The 19,981-nt window shown below is 38.1% G+C and overlaps 1 protein-coding gene across 3 annotated transcripts; it reads right to left on the bottom strand.

Moving 5' to 3' along the window:
• Nucleotides 1-348: 348 nt before the first annotated feature.
• LOC128680242 (mediator of RNA polymerase II transcription subunit 26-like) lies at nt 349-18,826 on the bottom strand. 3 transcript variants are annotated; one of them, XM_053763264.2, is made up of 10 exons: nt 18,647-18,826; nt 14,942-15,016; nt 13,569-13,704; nt 12,632-12,708; nt 10,559-10,607; nt 9,832-9,915; nt 9,144-9,222; nt 8,744-8,903; nt 8,184-8,304; nt 349-6,139 (listed from the first exon to the last, which is right to left on the bottom strand). In XM_053763264.2, the coding sequence occupies exons 1-10, from the start codon at nt 18,707-18,709 to the stop codon at nt 5,094-5,096; spliced, it is 1,890 nt and encodes a 629-aa protein (XP_053619239.1). In that variant the 5' UTR covers nt 18,710-18,826; the 3' UTR covers nt 349-5,093. The 3 variants fall into 3 exon arrangements, with proteins under 3 accessions (XP_053619239.1, XP_053619240.1, XP_053619241.1); XM_053763265.2 differs by lacking the exon at nt 18,647-18,826 and adding an exon at nt 18,225-18,494; XM_053763266.2 differs by lacking the exon at nt 18,647-18,826 and adding an exon at nt 15,158-15,434.
• Nucleotides 18,827-19,981: the final 1,155 nt, after the last annotated feature.

Here is a 19,981-nt window from a genome sequence, read left to right as displayed (position 1 = left end):
TAGACTTAGCCATTATAAAAATATATATATAATAGACAGATCCACCGAAACTCGACAAGGGGCAAGGCGCGGCGTGCGCTAACATAAACATAGGCCTTCGCCCCCGCCCACTGCACCTCGTGACGACGCCATGTTATCTGTGAGTTGATAATCAATATGGCTCCTCTTTGGACCAGATAATCAAAAGCATTTTAAGCAGACGTCTTAGAGTTTTTATTTTGATTAGGTCAAGACATTTTATACTTAAAATACTTTTTAAAAAATCAGTAAAATCTATTTGAAAACAAATTATGGTATGTTAATATATATATTAATAGTTAATATATATATATATATATATATATATATATATATATATATATATATATATAAATTTCTTTTGTTTTCGAATAATTATTTTTAATTAACTAGTTCGAGACATTTTTTTTTTATTTTCACGAATAAATTTGAAGTCACACGTGTATCATGACCAATTTTCATGTGTTAGTAAACTTTTGTACTGTATCGTGTACTTAGAATTATTGTCTTTGAACTAAGATTTGGATATGAAGATAATATTTCCACTCCAGTATTTACGACACCTAAATATATATTATATATTTATGCATATAGGTATCAAACATTCGCTATCCGGCAGCGGTGTATTATTTAATTAAAACTAATTTTACATTAAATATGGAGCTGTTGAATAAATACTGGAAATATGACTAGTTATAACGTCAAAAATCTTCCGACAAATAGTAAAAAGTAAGATGTCTTAGACGCCAAAATGCCGCCTTTAATTTTGAGCAATGCACAAGGCGACTTGAAAATTGGCATATTAACCTAACCTATAAACTTAAAACTGTATCTACATCGCTAACATCTATTTGGCAAAATTAATATGTGCTTTCATATGGTCAGTCAAATTTAACCCAATTAGAAAATTGATATTTTTCAGTGACCAATGATAGAATCTGTGATTTTTACAGAAATTATGTGATAAAAAAGCAAAATATACTTGTACACCTCCAGCAACCCATGTACTATGTGTAATATCAATGTTATATCAATTTGGGAGTATTCTATTTGACTTCAAAATAATGCTTTTATAAGCTTTGGCGCAAGAGACCAACTCACAGATAGCAATCGACGTCCTTAAAACAAAAATAACGGAGATGCGTCAATCATTTACAAACATTTCACCAAACTTCTATAGTTCGTGGAACTAAGTATAAAAATACAATAAAATGTCATGATCGGAAAAATTACCAAATTCAATTTGGCGTGACATTGTTTCGTTATTATTATGTTACAAGATAGACCTTTAAAATTACTTAGAACATCGCAAAATATTACAAATTATCTAGCATATGTTCTAAATAGTAAAAAGATTTGACTTTTAATAATATATAGGCTAACAAATACTGTCTGTCTATAGAGTGTAGAAAATAAAGGAGGACGCTGTGTCCTCTTGACCGGCAACTCTGGGTGTATATCAACCAATCCAGACTATTATATTTGATATTGCAATGACAAAAAATTTGGTTCGTAAAAAAGCAGTTTTCTACTCTATAGACAGGGGGTAGATAAACCTAACACCTCAACTAAATAACTTACTACCACAGGGTTCAGTTTTGTCTGCCCTCGACTGTACATACGAAAATTGAAAGATATTCGATATTCGTTTGTTTTGTAATTATGACGCATCTCCATTGAATATTTGGAACACTCACAGTTAGTGGTCATTTTGAGACGCACATCTTGCAATTATATAGTAATTTGATATCTGACTGAATGATATAGCAATATATATATGTATATAATACAATTGGAACTCCTATTATTATTAATTACCTAATTTCTCAATTTTTTTAAATCACAATCGGTAACAAGAACTCATTATGACAGTCTAGAGAATTTTTGTCTTAAAATGGGAATAACTTCCTATACAACGATGGTGGATCGGATAAAGGTCTCGATCGGGCGCAAAATGTCAATTCCTCACAATGTCCAATAAAAGGTTCCGTTCTCATGGCGTCTCTTTCGCAAAATAAATACAGGTGACATTTTGAGCGACGTGCTTTTTGTGACCTTTGGCGGGACTGAAGTTTTGCGCCCGAGCTAAATGTCCACAGAGTAAAAGTAAGCCGCGAACTATCAGCGGCGACCAAACGAACAGACAGATACAAAAATATATATATATATTTTTATTAAATGAAAAACAATTTGGTCTCGATACACTTTAGAAACTTCGGAACTGCCGACGCCGATAGTTCACGGCTGAACGTGATTGAAAACGCACCAGATTTTTTTTTTTTCAAAAACCTACGGAATTTTATTAAAACATTATTTAATTGAATAACCAAAAAAGGAATGTTTTCATTGTTAATGTATTTTTTTAATTTATATCAATTTCTTTCCCTCTCGTGTGTGGAGTTACCCGGGGCCAGCGTAAAACATAAACCTAGTAAAATTTTCAACTACCCAGCAGCTTTTGCGTAAACATCCATCCATTCTCACAACTAACAGGCAATTTATTAGTAGGATTTTGTATCCGCCCTAATAGGACCAATCCATATGCTCCGGTAGACGTACGAGACGACTAAGGGATAAGCAGCCTTGACAACATATTCCCATAGAGCGACGTCAAACGCGCGGCCGGTCGTAAGATCACAACCAAATCTTCAAATTTCGCTAAATAAAAAATAACATCCATGGTATGCTTGCCGCCGACATGACTATGCCCCATATCAATTTAGAACAAACTCTCAAGACCCCTACATTTTGGACCCATTAAGGAATAACTTACGATTCCTGAGACAACATAATAATAATTTTAATATATAATTTGAATTGAAAAATCCTTAAATCCGTTTGCGTTCCCAACCACGCCGAAAGGAAACACCCCACCATATTCACACGCAAATACGTTAATATCACAACTCGACCCTCCTTGCAATTTGTTTCCGCCTAGAAAGATGTAAAATAAATACATGACTAAAACACATCGGTCGACACTCGACTGTAAACACGAATAACGCACATTGTTAATAAAACCAAATATATATATATATATATATGCTCTGTTGTAAGGAAAATAGACGCAAAGTAATGTTTTTTTTTTCTATTTGACAGAAAAAAAATTAAACATTATTTATTTTATTATTTAATTTACTTATTTTATTGTTAACTGTCGACGAATTGTTAAAAGTTTTGGAAATATAGGTTTTTCTTTTCGAAAATTTGTTCACCATGAAATCATAAACTTTGTAGTTTCTAAAAACTGCCGAGAAATTGTGAACTGTGAAAATAATTGGCGTTTCAATGCAATATTTTCAGTTAATTCATATAATCTATCGACTTGAAACAGTTAGGTACATCAATCAATACATAGTATAAAACAAAGTCGCTTCCCGCTGTCCATGTGTATGCTTAGATCTTTAAAACTACGCAACGGATTTTGATGCGGTTTTTTAAAATAGATATTGTCATTCCTGAGGAAGGAGTATAATATCCTATGGTTCTATCTGAGTGAAGCCGGGATGGGCAGCTAGTTATTAAATAAAATGAGAAGGGACGCCCCTCGCTTCGTCTTACGATAGATCTGTTTTTGTCCGTAGCAACGGCATTCTTAGTTGTCAGGTTGTACACTTGATTCGAATTCGCCAAAAAATACTATTCTAAAATATTACTTCACTTCGAAAAAAAATCGAACACGTCGAAAATATAACGTCTACTTTCCATATTACGGCAGTGTGTTGTATAGTTAGCAAAAAGGATACAATAAAAACACGATTTCTCCAAGCTATTAGCAGGAAGTTCAAGTGACCAACACAGGTGTTACCTGTGTCGAAACGTTGCAATAAGACCTTCGTATTCAGACATAGTCGGTATTCGAATTTAATGCGGATTATTTAAATCTATTATAAAATTCATATGCAAACGTATGTATGTGCAAAGTACAGTCGGCGCCGCGGAAACCTGACCTAAGTAACTCACTACCACATTATCAGGTTTATCACCCGACTGTACAATACAATGCTCAAGTATATTTTCAGATGTCGTGAAGTGTGTTTAGCGCCCTAGAATAGGGCCACTCGATATCTACCCGTAGATGTCGTACGAGGGGCAAGGAGCCTTGACAACTGATAGGCCACATCGGCATTCCCATAAAGGTATGAAGTCAAACAGGGTAGCCGGTCATAAAATTACAGCCGATACTTCAAAAGGTATATTTCTTACGCCGACTTAGGGCTTCACAGTTGAGAATGCAACCTCAACACGCGAACATGAGACTTCTAAACTCGAGAAATAGAGTCCGTAATACACCCGTTCTGCCAACTATACAATAGTGTATATAAATTAGTGAATAATTAACAATGAGCGTAATAAACATTTAAAAATAAAGCTCGGCTCACACGGAACGTTGTCTACATTATATGTACATATTCGAGCTCTCACACCGACCGATACCGCACGCAGGAGTCGCATTTCGTCACGAAAATTCGTCACAAGTGCATTTTGTCACAGTTGTCAATTCGTCATCAATTTTGTGGAAGCACGTTAAATTATTAAATTGTGTGCAACAAACAACAGTACAAGAATCTTTTAATGTTTTAAAATGTTGTTATTATAATGTCATAAGAAATAATTCATAGGTTCTATAAAAAATTTCAAACAAAATGTGCTTGAGAATAGACTGTCTAATGGAACGAAACTAAATTAAAATATTTTTTATTAAATTTTCGAGTGTGTGACCTCAATCGAACCTGACGGAAAGCAAAGATGAGGTTTAAACACACGCAAGTTCAAAAAATGCCTATGATATGTATGTAGTTATGGTTTCATGGTGTGTTATCGACAAATCAAAGCACTATCAGGTGTTTAAAAATTACGTTTACTTGTTTTTGCTTTTTGCAGCTGATGCATCTATAAGCTAAGGAAAGTTCCATGATTCAGTGACGAATTTCAAACGTGACGTAACAGAAACGTGACTAAATCGCACCGTGACAATTTACACGACAACCCGACCCACCCACACTATATACACGGGGTACACTTACATCTAAACATAAGGACACTTGAACGCACAGAGGCTGTTTGGCACTGTGTCAGTCGATGACAACGTACGGAAGGGCTAGCAGCGCCCCCACGCGGGCGCACTCGTGCCACTCCGCGAACCCCGGCCGGCGCCCCGGCCTCCCCAGATCGTCTCTCCCGCTCTCCGCCCCCGCCCCCGCCCCCGCCCCCGCCTCCGCCTCCGCCAGCGCCGCGGCCACAGCGCCGGCCACCGCCGCGCTGTCCTCCGGCAGCGTCAGCATGGGCGCTGAAGAGAACTGCTTGTAGTCATAAGGAATGGAGTCTTTCACTCGACAGCATTGGTCGTACAACGCCTGCCCGCCGTCTTTCGTCCGCTCTACGGTTCGATGCTCGGGCGAGTAACACTCGAATTTCTCCTCCGTCTCCATCTTCTTTACACTCTTCACGCTGTAACTGAACTGAGTTTCGTCCTCGGGCGTCAGTATCGGCGGTTTCAGCCTATCACTAGGCTCAAGCCGAGGCATTCCGACCATTTCCGCTTCGACCGGCACCCTATCTACTTCACTGTCTGTCTCCATAAACTCTTCCTTCTCTTTCTTTATCTCTACCTCGGGCTCGTCGACGGGATAGGGCCGGAGGGGGGGCGGCGAGGGGGGCGGCGGCGGCGAGGGGGGCGCGGGCGCGAACTCCGTCCACGGCAAATGCGTACACAAAGGGACACGGTCCATATTTTTCGTGCAAAAATCGTCCGCGTAATCGGAATATTTATACAGGGGCACAACACTATTGAACAGTCCAGGTCTTTCCGGGTCCTCTGTCTTCCTCACGGCGTACTGGTGAGGCACCAGCGGAGCCCTGGTGCCGTTGATGCCGGGCAGGAGGGCGCAGTGCAGCGCGCGGACGTGGCTGGGCAACACCGGCCGGAGTCTGGCTGTCCTCGCTGCGCAGCGCTCGTCCTCCTCCTCCTCCCCGCAGGTGCACTCGCGGGGCTCCCTGTAGTCCTCCAGGGGCTGCCAGGGCTCCGGCTCCGGGGAGGGCTCTCGCTCCGGTATGGGAGAGGGCACTCGAGATTCGCTGCTGCCGTTGCGGAGAGGAGACTCCACTTTCACCGGACTCGCTGGAAGTAGTTGATAAAATTATATAATAAGGGTATAACATATACGGAAAAATATGTATGTAAATAAGGATATCCTAACTAGAGATGTAACGGATAGCAGTTTGGCCGGATACCGGATACCGGATATTCGGCCTACCACCTGGCCGGATAGCCGGATATCTGGCCGCCGAATATCCGGCGGAACTTAGCCGTTTGGTGCAGCGCACACACACTTGGCGTAGGCGACGCGCGAACGATCGGGTGGCCTCGGTTTGATTCGGGTCTTTTCGTTGATGAGCGAAGTTAGCAATTCTTTCATTCATAAAGCTCATGACACGTTTTGGGATTGTTTTGATGAGGTAGCAAATGAAAACAATACTGGCCAGGTTCAACGCGAAGAAAGAAACGCGATAACCTGTGAGCTGGATTTTTATCTCAAGTCAGTGCGAATTGATCGCAATCGTGACCCTTATTCTTGGTGGGCAGCCAAACAATACCCAAATTTATCAAAGTTTGCCAAAATCTATCTTTCAGCACCTTGCAGTAGTGTGTATAGCGAAAGACTTTTTTCTGAAGCTGGCCTTATTTATGAAAAGAAGCGAAACCGCCTGCTGCCTCTCAATGCAGAAAAATTGGTTTTTATTCACCATAATTTGCCCTTAGTACAGTATGAGTACTAATTAATTAATTTTCTACTTTAAACAATACCTAATTATGTTTCTTAAGTCTTACTAAATAAAGTAAATAATTACTAAACAATTTTTTTTTATCCAGATCTTTTTTTATTTCGGCCGGATGTCTATCCGGCCGAATAGTAGTTATCCGGTATTCGGCCGGATAGCATTAAGGCCGCCGGATAGGCCGGATACCGGATTGTTACCGGATATCCGTTTCATCTCTAATCCTAACTAATATTATAAATGTGAAAGTAAGTTGGTTTGTCACGCTCTATCTACTCAATCAATCTTCTTCAAATTTGTATACATGTAGTTTGAATATCAGAGTAGGACATAGGGACACGGAAAAATACCTGTTCCCGTGGGAAATTTACGCGGGCATATGCTAACTAATATAGAAAGATCAAATTTAAAATTGGCTATTTCCAAGTAGGGCGAAGCCGCGGGTAAAATCTAGTAACATATAAAGATCAAATTTCTAGATTTAAATCAGACTAGTCAAATCAGATACATTTCTCAAATACCAAAAAAAAAATATATATATATATTGTATGGAGCCCGTAGTACGATAATTATAGATCCTGTGACGTGACGAGTTTACGAGTAAAAGAAGATCTTTTCGTCATTAATCAGTACAAAATTATAATCAAACGCTCTTCACTTCGCAGTCTTCGGCATTCCTCGTTGTCAAACCATTGTCATTGTTTCAAATTAAAAATAAAATCGTTTAGTCAGAAATGAGGCGTGTTTTTGTTGTTCGTTGTTTTTCTAAGCGGCGATGGTGTAATGGTTATTGATTGTGGATCGAAAGGTCCCAAGTTCGTATCCTACTCGTGCCATATCAGTTTGTATTCCAATCTGACTCAAATTATAGTAGTTTCCATCGACCACCACTTGCTTCCGGTGAAGGAAAACATCGTGAGGAAACCAGCACACTGGTGGACAGTTTAGTTCAATAATGTGTATGCGACTACCTGCCACTAGATGGAAGTAAGTAGTCGTAAAAGTCATGTCAGATGCCTTTAGGCGACTTGAATTAAATCTGACACCAGTGTTAGCAATAACACAACCGATATGATGAGGCGATTTTTTTTCATCTTATTCTCTCAACATCTACTTCAGCCAACCACAAAGATTTAAAAGTTTGAAGGGTAAGCGAGGCAGAATACTTACAGGGCAATATGGCAGAAGACAAAGTTAGCATCGTGCGTGACCATCGGTGACCACTTACCATCAGGTGGGCCGCACACTTGTATTGCCTGCTTCACTACAAAGTAGAGTCTGATCGATGGCATTGTTATTTTATACAATGTATTCCCGTACGTTAATAGACCTCGTGGGATCCTGGTCCTGATCGCTATTGGTGGTAAGAATGGTTGTGTACTAACTGGGCTCGATGAGCATGACGTCGGGCGAGTGGGGCGAGTGGGGCGAGTGGGGCGAGCGGGGCGAGGGGGCCCGGCCCGCGCGCTGCTGGATCTCCTGCAGCAGCTCCTTGGTCGTCTTCACCTACCAATCGAGAATATAGACACATAAAATATAGTGACGACCGCGGTGGCGCAGTGGTAAAGTGCTTGCCTCTGAACCGATCCCGGGTTCGAACCCCGGTCGAGTTATGATGGAAAATGATCTTTTTCTGATTGGCCCGGGTCTTGGATATTTATATATATGTATTTGTCATAAAATATAGTATCGTTGAATTAGTATCTCATTGTTAGCTTCGTGACCGGATTTAGATGGGGAAATAGAAACTCAGGAATTACTTTTGTTGTACTATATTGTGATACAAACTGAGACGAGAAGGAATTACAGGCACAATTAGCTTATATATAAACTTAAGAATAGCGCTTGCGCTGGCGCCATCTAGGAATAAAATATTTAACCAATTGTAGTAACATCCGTTGGTTTTTTATAAAGTACCTATTACTGTAGATGATCGATCGATTACCTTTTTGGCCCCAGCGGGCGGCATCTTGTTGACGAGGGCGGCGTAGGGGTCCACCTTGGCGTGGTCGCGGCGGAACCCGTTCCGGCGGCGCTCGGCGCCCCCGTTGCGCGCCGCCCAGGGCTCCGCGTCCTCCGCGCCCGACCCCGCGCGGCTGTAGCCCCTGACACACGTAGATAACATACATTATTCATTCATTCTTGTCACAATTACATAGCCATAAAAGGCTCAGGCGCAAAATGTCCCCTAATCGCAACATGTCTCTTTCTTGAATGTCGCAAAAGGTCGCAAAATCATTTGTTAATTATTACCTGATTTCAATTATGAAATAGATGATATTAGAGGAAGACTTACTTTAACAAAATAATCAAAAGGTTTAAGATACAATAAACTATTTGTTAACCTTTTTTTCTTAGGTTTTTTGTCTCGTTTCGCCTTCTTCTCATCCGGGGGAGGGGTGGGGGAAGGCGGCCGCTTCGCAGCTGCAAATAAAATCAGTATTAATATTGACAGAAAAATAACGGTTTGGTGTGCGCTCTCACTTTACACACCAATAGATTAAAAAAAGCGAGATATCCAACTATTATTAGAGGATGTGTGTGTTAGTGTGTGTATTTGTTACTCTTTAATCTACTGGACGATACGATATAACCTGGTATAACACATAGGGTACTAGTACGGAATTCCCACGGAAGCGAAGCCCCGGGGCGCAGGTAGTATAAAATATTTTTGGGTTCCGTACATCATCGTTTATGGTAGCTGATCAACAGACGTCGTTTTTTTGCGAACATATTACCTGCTTGTGACGTCACTTCTCAGTTTAATATGGGGCTTTAGGACGTGACCAAAATGCGTGATTTTAGTTTTATCACATGTTTGAAATAATATGCTACCTTTTATTCCAAAATTTCACAGTGCAGATATCAATTCTTACACAGTCAAATAGTAAAAACTAAGCCTTTGTTAATTTTTTTAAAAATTGCAATGACAGCGCGTCGGCTGCGGTCTACACGCTCTGAGAAATACCCGATAATAATACACCCAACAATAAACCCAAACCCACCAAATAATATACCCAAAAATACGCTTACCATTGAGTGTGTCGGCGCCGTGCGGCGGCGGGTCGTCGTCCACCAGGATCACGTCCTGCGAGTCCGACTCGTACCCGCCCCACGCTGCAAGCAACACACAGTACACATACACCTTTATTTTACATCATTCACTATGTACTGTACTCTACACAAAGCACAGAGAATCTTGACTAAGCATTGAAATAGCATTACAACTGTAATTAATTCGTGTCATAATTAGTAGTAATTGTTTACTATATCCAATAATTTATTGAATATGCTAATTTTTTGTGTAACACTCAATATATAAATAAATATAATAAGACAAATCACACAGATCGAGCTAGCCCCAAAGTAAGTTCGAGACTTGTGTTATGGGATACTAACTCAACGATACTATATTTTATAACAAATACATATTATAGATAAACATCCAAGACCCGGGCCAATCAGAAAAAGAGAATTTTCCATCATGACCCGACCGGGGATCGAACCCGGGACCTCTCGGTTCAGTGGTAAGAACTTTACCACTGCGTCACCGAGGTCGTCAAATTTTATATTTACACTCTGACATTTTATTTCACAAAAAATAAATGTTTATACATTATATACAAAATTAATATTTTGTAATATGAATGAAATTATACAAGCAAGACCACATAAACGTATATTCGAAAAAATCTCGCTCTAAGTTAGTCATATAACACCCCTCGTTTATGTCAGGGGTTAAAAATATTAATCTCCTCACCTGGCCTCGAAGGAGGTCGCGGGCTGGGGACAGCGGGGCTGACTACTTGCTAAAAAAATAAATAACACAAATAAAATCAGTTATTTTCATTAGTACATGGCGTGTGGTTCCGCCCTAGAATAGAACCACTCTATATTCGATAACGCGGCGACAAAGGTATTAAAAAGTTAAAGAGTAAAGGAAAGACAACAATAACATTACCAAAGAGGTTTGGCGACAAGCGGGCGGCCGGTCGTAAAAACATAGGCGAATCTTTAAAGGTGTATTTTTATGTCTATCTCGGGTTTCGAGGCATCAAGGCCACGAAAGGCAGCGGGAACACGCGAGTGCGAGATTTACTTTCGTACATGCAAACGTTATTGACGCAATAAAAAAAATCGATATTTACCGTTATTTAAGCGATTTTTAATTAAGTACTTAAATCCTTCTGCTATTGAACCTTCACATGCACTTTTCAATTTACAGAAATAGAAATAGCCAAATCATTCTTTAAGTTTCACAAATTCTTATTATTACTGAGATGTTGCTCGGGTATTCGTTCCCGTGGGAATGTTGAGATATAACAATCTTGATGGTGAAAGAATTTTTGAAGTCGGTTCGGTAGTCGCCTCAAACTTACAAAGTCACAAACGCTTACCTCTTTATAATAATAGTATAGATAGTGTGAGTGATAAATACCTTATCGAAAAAAAATTAAACCGACTTCAATATTTCTAACCCTCAAAACCGTGAAAATATCCTATTAATATCTGGAATAACATTTAAATCCCGAAATTCCCACGGGAGCGAAGCCCCGGAGCGCAGCTAGTAATCAATAATAGTTTTAATCCAAGAAACATAAATGTAGTACTTTGAAATATGACATACGCTCAACAGTATTGTTCTTTATCGATAACTATTTCTTACACGCGGCTTCGCCCGCGTGAATTTCCCACGGGTACAGTTAGTTTTCCGGGACGAAATGTACCCAATGTCCTTCTCCATACTTCAACTACATGTATGGAACATTTCAAGCAGATTGAGTATATAGAGTGTGAAGAGGTAACAATAAAAAAGAAACTTAGTTTTGCATTTAGGATTTGCTTACTTTTGCATTTGCAGTTAGAATTAGGATACTGTACTAAAATCGGGTATTTTACTATAGATAACTACTGTTGTTTCTCACACTATCAAAACACCATGGACTGTCTAGGGGCAACAATAATAGTAGTAGGGGCGTTAGAAGACTATATAGATAATGTAGCTACGTTACTGGCTTCGTTACCCGTGTACCAAATTTCATAACAATCCGTCCTGTAGATTTTGCGTGAAAGAGTAACAAACATATCTTCATAGTCGTATTCCTCATGGCTGAGGGTCGTGGTCATTACGTGGAATGAAACACACACAAGTGAACTTTCTTCACATTATTAATGGAGTGGTTTGCCATTGCCTTCTCCATTTCACACACAAGTCGATAATAATCAACCAGTGTGCAGGTTTCCTCACGATGTTTTCCTTCACCGGAAGCAAGTGGTGGTCGATGAAAACTACTATACATGAGTCAGACATACATATACAAGAAACATATACATCCTCACAAATTCGTATTTATAATGTAAGTAAGATTATTATCACTTTTAGAGGATGCCTGTGGGAACACCAGACGGGTGGTCAGTGCTCCCATACTGGGAGCATTTCACCCATACAGGGTTACTGGTATCTAACGCATAACCTTCCAAAGGCGCATAAGGTGCATAGAGACTAACATCTTTTGTTCTACGACTTTTGTCTAAACGTAATAAAAAATAAATATTTTTTTTTTTAGTTTTAATGTCATTTCTATAAAACGTTAACTCTATGTTCAATTCCGCTACATAACGCTACTGTACTGTCTCGTGTTGCTTGGCTATTATTACATAGAGTTAAGAAGTGTAGAATCGCAAATTGATTGTATTTGTTATATATATATAAAAAACACGACTCATAAGAATTCGTAGAATGAAAGTTTCTTGTTTTGATGTACCCAAGTAGTCTTTAGGAGGCTTTGCGTTTGATAGCAGTAACCGTGTACTGTATAAGTAGGATTCTCACCCGTGAGAGCGCGGGGGAGGTGAGCGGGGTGCCGCCCAACCTGCGCACTGCGCGCTCCGCTGACGAACGATTTGAACCTGCAAGTTAAAGATATTCTATTCTTATTCAGGTCAATGTCGAGCCACACTTCTGAATCAATCTCCCATCCTCACATGGTCTCCGATGCATTCGGGTGACGCCCCGAAGCGCGGAGTCATCGTAAAAAAATCGTAAGTTGTATACTATATTTCTAAATCGAATAAATATATTCCTGCCAGAACCGAGCCACTTCGTTTTAAAAATATTTACAACTGTTACGATTTTTTTTTTCTTTTATTTTTAACCCCCGACGCAAATAATTTAACGTGTCTCTATGTATCTGTAGCTCCCAAACGGATGAACCGATTTTCGTTTAGTTTAGTTTTTGTGTCATAGATAATTTTACCCCGAAGGTTCTTAGCCATGTTTCATGAAAATCTGTTCAGCCGTTCAAAAGTTGTAGCGAAATTAATATTGAAAGTAGGTTTTTTTTTTGTCTAACAGAAAATCTTGTTCTTAGTATCCAATACAACGTTTGTAAATAAATTTATGCAGTTAAATACGTAGCATGCTTGTGTGAGTGAGATAAACCGCCCGGGTCATAATCGCGGTGCGTTCAGGAACGTGTGAGGCGGCTTTGCTGTATTAGATTATACATAGGTTAGACCTTTGTGGCGTACTGGTCACCACGCCCAGGTTCTCGGTTCGATTCTCAGGACAGGCTAATATTTGTACTTATGATCATTGAAATTTTGCCTGCGGTTCTCTGTTTGTGTCCAGCGGACTAAGGCAAAGTTTATTTTTTGCAAAAACTTCGAGTTTACATTATTTATTAGTTTGATCCAATAAACATATAAGCAAGTGTGGGCTGTTCAGTGTTGTCCATATATTTTAGGTCTCATCTCGCATCATTGTGTACCTGTGTGTCCGGGCGAGGTGACGCTGGGTATGACAAGGTCCCGCCATCGCTTCACGAGCACCTTGGCTCTCCGGGCGAGGCTCTGGTCTGTTGTCTTCCGTCTCAGTTCATTCACGTGCTTGCCAAGTCTGGTGGTCTGAAAGCCAATATACAATATAAATTTACTATTATTTTTATATTTTAGTAGAAGTAGGTGTGAGCTAGGGATAGGTTTGACCATGTACTTTATTGTGTACTTACATTGTTATATTACTGATAAAAAATTATACATAAATTTATATTTAAAAAATGGTAAGCCCTTCTGGCATAATAGGGACCAACACTGTTTGAATGAGTTTCTTTCGGCATTTCTACTCAGCAGTGGTCGTTCCGAAATGCTAGTAGTTTGTAGCTTTGGTAAACATCGTTTAATTTAGAATATGACGTGAAAATGTGCCTGTGAAGGCCTAATTTCTGATTTTGAGCTACACCTTAACCACGCTTTTGAATCAATCTATTTAAAAACCCCGCATCAAAATCCGTTGCGTAGTTTTAAAGAACTAAGCATACATAGTGACAGACAGACAGCTTGTTTTATGTAGTGATTTATTTTAGTAATAAGTTTATCAGGTATAATAGTGGCTTAAATGAGGTTGATTAGTAAATTGATGATACCTCATTGGTCATAATTAGTAATATATAGATTAAGTAATAGCCGAATAGATATTTGTTTTCTTATTTAGGAAAATATTAAATAAAAGCAACTTCTTCGGCCACGTTGTAATTGTTAGCGATTGTAGCGCTGTATCTACGTGACTTCTTTTGTGACAATGTTACTAACTTAGGTGGCCTTATATCACACAGATTGAGTTAGCCCCAAATTAAGTTCGAGACTTGTGTTATGTGACAATAACTCAACGATACTATATTTTATAAGATCATAACATGAAAGACCTCGGTCAATCTGTAAAAGATCTTTCCATTTTGAAACTGGGGATCGAACCCGGGACATCCAGTGGCACCGGAGGAAGAATGAATGACAATGGTATTTGATCACATTGGAAATAATCATTCTCTTATTAAACAGCAGTTGCGACTCTCACTAGGCCAGATATCTATCAACAGGCCTACCATCAACTTTTACGGAACGATTCCAATGCAACTCAGTTCAATAGCAGGCCTACCATCAACTTCCAATTCAAATGCAACTCAGTTCAATTTAGGTACCTAAAATGAATTGCATTTATGCTAAAAATTAAGTCGATGGTAGGAATTTGTGGTACAGATAGGTCCTGAACTGGATCGCATTAAGAGATAATGTAAGCCCCCTATTCATTCGGCACAAAATATAATTTATCATCTAGACAACCTTAGGATAATGAAAATTTTCATACCTCCAACAGCTCTTTTGTGATATTGATCCTCTCCAAAATGGATATAATTTCCTTAACGGCATGCATGTCGACAACCTGTAAACAGAGATGAGAATAATTAAAACATCTGCAAATAGTTGTTACCCCCAACTATGCCCGCGGAAAAATGTGTCTGGTGGTCACACCTTTAAACTTTCACCCTCCGATCTCTGGGGGTAGAAAATTGAAAAAACTAACCTGAACAAAAATAATAATCTGAATCGGAACAAAAATAATAATTTAACTTTGCACTTTGCACTGTCTTCGACATGCTTTAGTAATAATGACCACAACTCTCAGACATGCAATATGTCTACACAACGGTTACCACAATATCACTATTATTTTTAATTACAACAAGAACACATGTCCACAAATATCACAACTATTAATGATAAAATACCAAAAACGGAATCTTAAACCAGTTGTGCAACTCAAAATGCCACAAATACATATTCATAACTGCAAGCCATATCAATGTTTGGAAATATTTATCAGCAGAGGAAATAGTAGGAAAAAATTAATCTCATTCCATTTATGTGTTGTGGATTTTACGACTCAGTCGCCATTGACTTGTGCGAAATAGAAAAAAAAACAGAAAATTCTCACTGCTCATGATGTTGGTGTAAAAAAAACGGTCTTTGAAATGTGTGTTCGACCTCAATACATTGGCATCAAAGATTATTACATCTATATATACAATACATATAATAAAACTGAGTGTGTACATAGGAAATATTAAAGAAATAATAAAATATTTTTTCTGTCTTTGTATTTGGAAATTGATGCAGTTTACAGTTGTATTTAAAATCTCAGTAATAGTTTCATCGCAATATGTTGCTTCGAACCAGGATATTTACAAAAAAATAATAAATATATAAAAATATATGCAATAAAATGACTGAGATTTAACTTTTTAGAAGGGAAATTTTTACGCGAGCAAGGCCGCGGCCGCGAGAAGTTTATTTACTATTAAGTACCTAAAACAGGTACAGTACCCTGAAAATGAGGAGGGCCAACCCTGAAAAATGGGAAGAGGTAAGGAAGGCGGAAGTTTCCCAAAGTAAAGGTCGCGACCCAGTCGTGGGCCGAATAATGAGTGTTCTTGAATCTTTTATCAGTTGAGTTGTGTTATTCAATCACAAAATAAAATATATAGTAACAATGAACTAATTATGAGGTTTAGACTTGTTTTGTAATCTATCCCAATTTCGATGCTAATTTTCCTATAGAGCAGTATAGGAAAACAATCCCATGTTATATAATAAATTATGCTGCGCCCACATATACCACGAAGCCTACATGATAAGTTTCATGTAGCTTAATGTGAGCTAACACTAAGCGATAGCATGAAGTAGTAACAACACACTTCGCAACTACACAAGTGTGGGCACAGCAACCAATCACGAAGACCCATACTGAGGAAGCAATTGGGAAAAAAAGCTTAGATAAGAAAGAGTGAAATAAAGTCATTAATGAACATACTATTTACTAATAAATATACAGAATTTGACTGAAGTTTACTCCTCACATGTCTCATATTAGCAAGACACAAGGCCAAGACACAAGGCAATAGTAACTAACAGATCTATTAAAATGTACTCGGTGTAAAAATAGGGTATTATGGTGGCTGCTTATGAGAACCATACCTGATTACAAGAAGCAGGTGTTTTCTCTATGTCATATAATAACCAAGCCTATCATTTGCAACGATGAAAGCCAATCATTGTAGTATCCTATATTTTTCATGAAAATAAGGACATTTTTATGACAAGCTTAAATAAAAATTATTAGATATCTATCCCTTAATTTTTCACATGTGGTACATTGAATAGACTTGGTCCCTACCTGGCCATAACTGCATATAAACTCCAAACAGAGCTCATATTTGTATTTTAAACACTTACTAATATCCTATTCCATATTATAAATGTGAAAGTTTGTGAGGATATAATGTGTGTGTTTGACTGGCCCAATTGTTATGAAATTTGGTACACAATGAGAATATAACCTGGAATAACATATAGGGTACTTTTTATCCCAAAATTTCCTGCCCTACCCAGCTATAAGGTCAGCAAGCATGAGATCTATGATAATGTAAGTGGAGAAGAAAAAGTATATAAATGGACCCTGGGCTCCAAGTACTAATTAAGTAGTAAGTGAAAACTTGAAAAGAAAAAATATAATATGTAAGTATATAAAAAGATTTGTCGCACATAAAAAAAAATCTGAGTAAGTGAAGACTTGAAAATCTCATGAAATTATTGCACAACAACTTGTGAAAGTCATGCAAAAATTATTCCAACTTTCTAACTAGCTGAAGTATTGAGCAAGATCCACATTAACTCCATAATAACGGATTTGAAATATGGGAAAAGTACTATGATTATTTATATTATAAGTGTGCAGCTGGATATAGACCTGCTTAATTGAATATCGAATGAACCCAATATGTAATACATTCGGTCTAGATTAGAATACTACTATAGGTATTTTTAGATATAATAACAATATTATAAATATGAAAAATTTTCGATGTAGGTTTAGGTTGAATGTGTTGAAGATGTCTGCTCAATCTCCCAAATTGTACAGAAAGGATATATGTATAATAGTTATTTAGTCAGAGGTAGAATATAACCTTGAATAGGTTAGAGGTTTTTAAGCCGAAATTGCCACAGGAGAGAAGCACTGGCGAGCAGATAATTAATAAAAATATGGGTGAACTGGTAAACACATGGTATCAAATTTGCGGTGTGAAATCTATTTGACCGAATTAGGTAGCCATGTCAAACCTAGCCACTATACTTTTGCAGTTTTTTATATTTAATTTACTATAACAAGAACAATGCGGCAGCAATATAAAAAACCATATATATATCTTGAGTATTCCTACCTGACGAGATAAAGTACTTCCAGGAAATGCAAATACATAAGATAATAAATACATAATACACAAATGTTGACATCACAGCATAAATAGTTACTAATCATTGTGATCAGAACTGATAAAACGATAAAAATCTGAAGCTTTCTCCATAAGAAAGACCTGATGAGGGCAATTCAGTGGAGTTATAGCAGCAACCATAGAGCACAAAAAGTGGCCACAGCGAAGTCTTGCGAAAACTGCTATGACCTAGGGTTGCACAATCGAAATTGCAATTGAGACACTGAAATATTATGAATTCCACGGCGGCAGCAGCTATCCAACTTGAACCAGCTTGCCCTAGGTGACTCCGGAACGCAAATAACTACATCATGTACTCACGTAAAATGGTACAACAACACATTTTCAACGAGTCCCCCACAAGAGGGCAAGCCATGAAAATCAACGGGATAGATCACGCGTGGCATGATTCCACACTTTCACATTGCAAAATATTTGGCACTGGGGACGGAGGGACGATAGGCGGCCCGCTGGCGAAGCGACGTCAGTGGCCCCAACGCGCTCGTTCACATCACGTATCCACACACACATTTTCTTCCGTTACACGACACTACTATTCTTAAATTTTGACTTTATAGATTCTTCACTCATCATCAGCGGTACTAATAGCTACAACACTCCTGAGACAACCTCCCAAGTGGCCAGATCGCAACATCGAATGGAGTGTCTGAACTCGTGGGGACCCTTCCCGTATCTCCACTCTTTATTTTCAGACTTACGATCATTGAAAGTCGTAAACTTACATTGTAATTGTTATCCAACGCATTCAGAAGTCGATTACTTAGTTCATGAGCGTTATTACTCATTTATAAACGAAAATATTTAACTAAATACGACGAACGTGTCTCGGCTGCGTCGTAATGGCGGACCGACGACTACGTATGCCCGTGCCAGGGCATTTTAGCCGAATAATTCAGCTGATAACTACCGAGGCGACGCACCACTCGTGTTTTTCCGTTTCTTTTGACGGATAAACTTTATTTTGCAAATCTACAATAATAGATGGCGCTACTATCAGATTTTAAAAACATATTTCCAGACTTATTATTACTTATTATTACTATATTATTTTTTAATAATATTATATTGCATTTGCAAATAACATTTCTTATATAACTGATATGTAATTCTATTGATAAACGATTACGATTTGTGAAGCAATAATAAAATTATTTATTGGAACTGGCAAGTCAAAACAAACAGTTTGCTCTTTGAAACACTAGATGGCGCTATTTTTTAAAATAATGACTAAAAATATATTTCTATCTCTTTCTTTTTATTGTTATGTTGCCAGTTTGAAAAAATCTACATTTTCATGGGTACATTATATAAATCTTAGGAAGTAAGCATTCATGTTTTTTATTTTACCTACATAGGATTTTAGAGATAAATAGTATCTTTTTTGTATAACACAAATCAAATTAAATTCGGTGAAATATCTGATCAGTGGAGACAGTAGTAAGAAGAAGTATCGGTACAAAAATATAGCAACTAATATGATGGCTCGTAGCAAAGGTGTTTGATCTCATGTCTCACACTATATAGCTTTTGAGTAAATATTTGACTATGCGGCTATGTGGTTTGTTAGACTCTTTACGAACGCAATTTTTACGCTCAAGCACTCGGTTATTTTGTGCGATTGATGTGGCGCTAGTGCATTACGTCTGACACATAACAAACCAATGGTCTAGAACGTCCAATTCGATATTTTGATGAAAGACACACAAACGTACGAAAGTGACAAAAATAAATGAGGGCGCTGTCTGATGTCTCTTGTTGGCTTTGGCTAGCAACACTGGGTATTTCCAAACAATCTTGACTTTATCTTATCTTATTTGGTATTACAATGGCGAAAAAAAAATTTTGTTTCATAGCAGACTGTAAGTAACTGCATAAACATATCAAAAAATAATTATTGAATATTTTCCCGTTAAATGCAGTGACAGCGGATAAAGCTGCGGAATAACAAATATTTGTTTTACTGTCCCTTTAACACAATGAGTTGAACGCACAACAAAACAAGTAAGTATTCGTCAATAATAGTAAAGTACATAATTTATCTAGTAGTATAACATAAG

Source organism: Plodia interpunctella, chromosome 23 (genome assembly GCF_027563975.2).
Source record: "Plodia interpunctella isolate USDA-ARS_2022_Savannah chromosome 23, ilPloInte3.2, whole genome shotgun sequence".
Classification (NCBI taxonomy): domain Eukaryota; kingdom Metazoa; phylum Arthropoda; class Insecta; order Lepidoptera; family Pyralidae; genus Plodia; species Plodia interpunctella.
The sequence above is the reverse complement of the archived record's forward strand: the minus strand, read 5'-3'. Positions and strand labels throughout refer to the sequence as shown.

Excerpts from the sequence above, each read along its gene's own strand:
- LOC128680242 (XM_053763264.2), bottom strand. The coding sequence starts at position 18,709 with ATGAGTAATAACGCTCATGAACTAAGTAATCGACTTCTGAATGCGTTG. Across the intron at positions 8,904-9,143 it reads AAAAAACCTAAGAAAAAAAG|GGGCTACAGCCGCGCGGGGT; the intron begins GTTAACAAATAG and ends TACGTGTGTCAG. Across the intron at positions 6,140-8,183 it reads CGTCATGCTCATCGAGCCCA|CGAGTCCGGTGAAAGTGGAG; the intron begins GTTAGTACACAA and ends AACTACTTCCAG.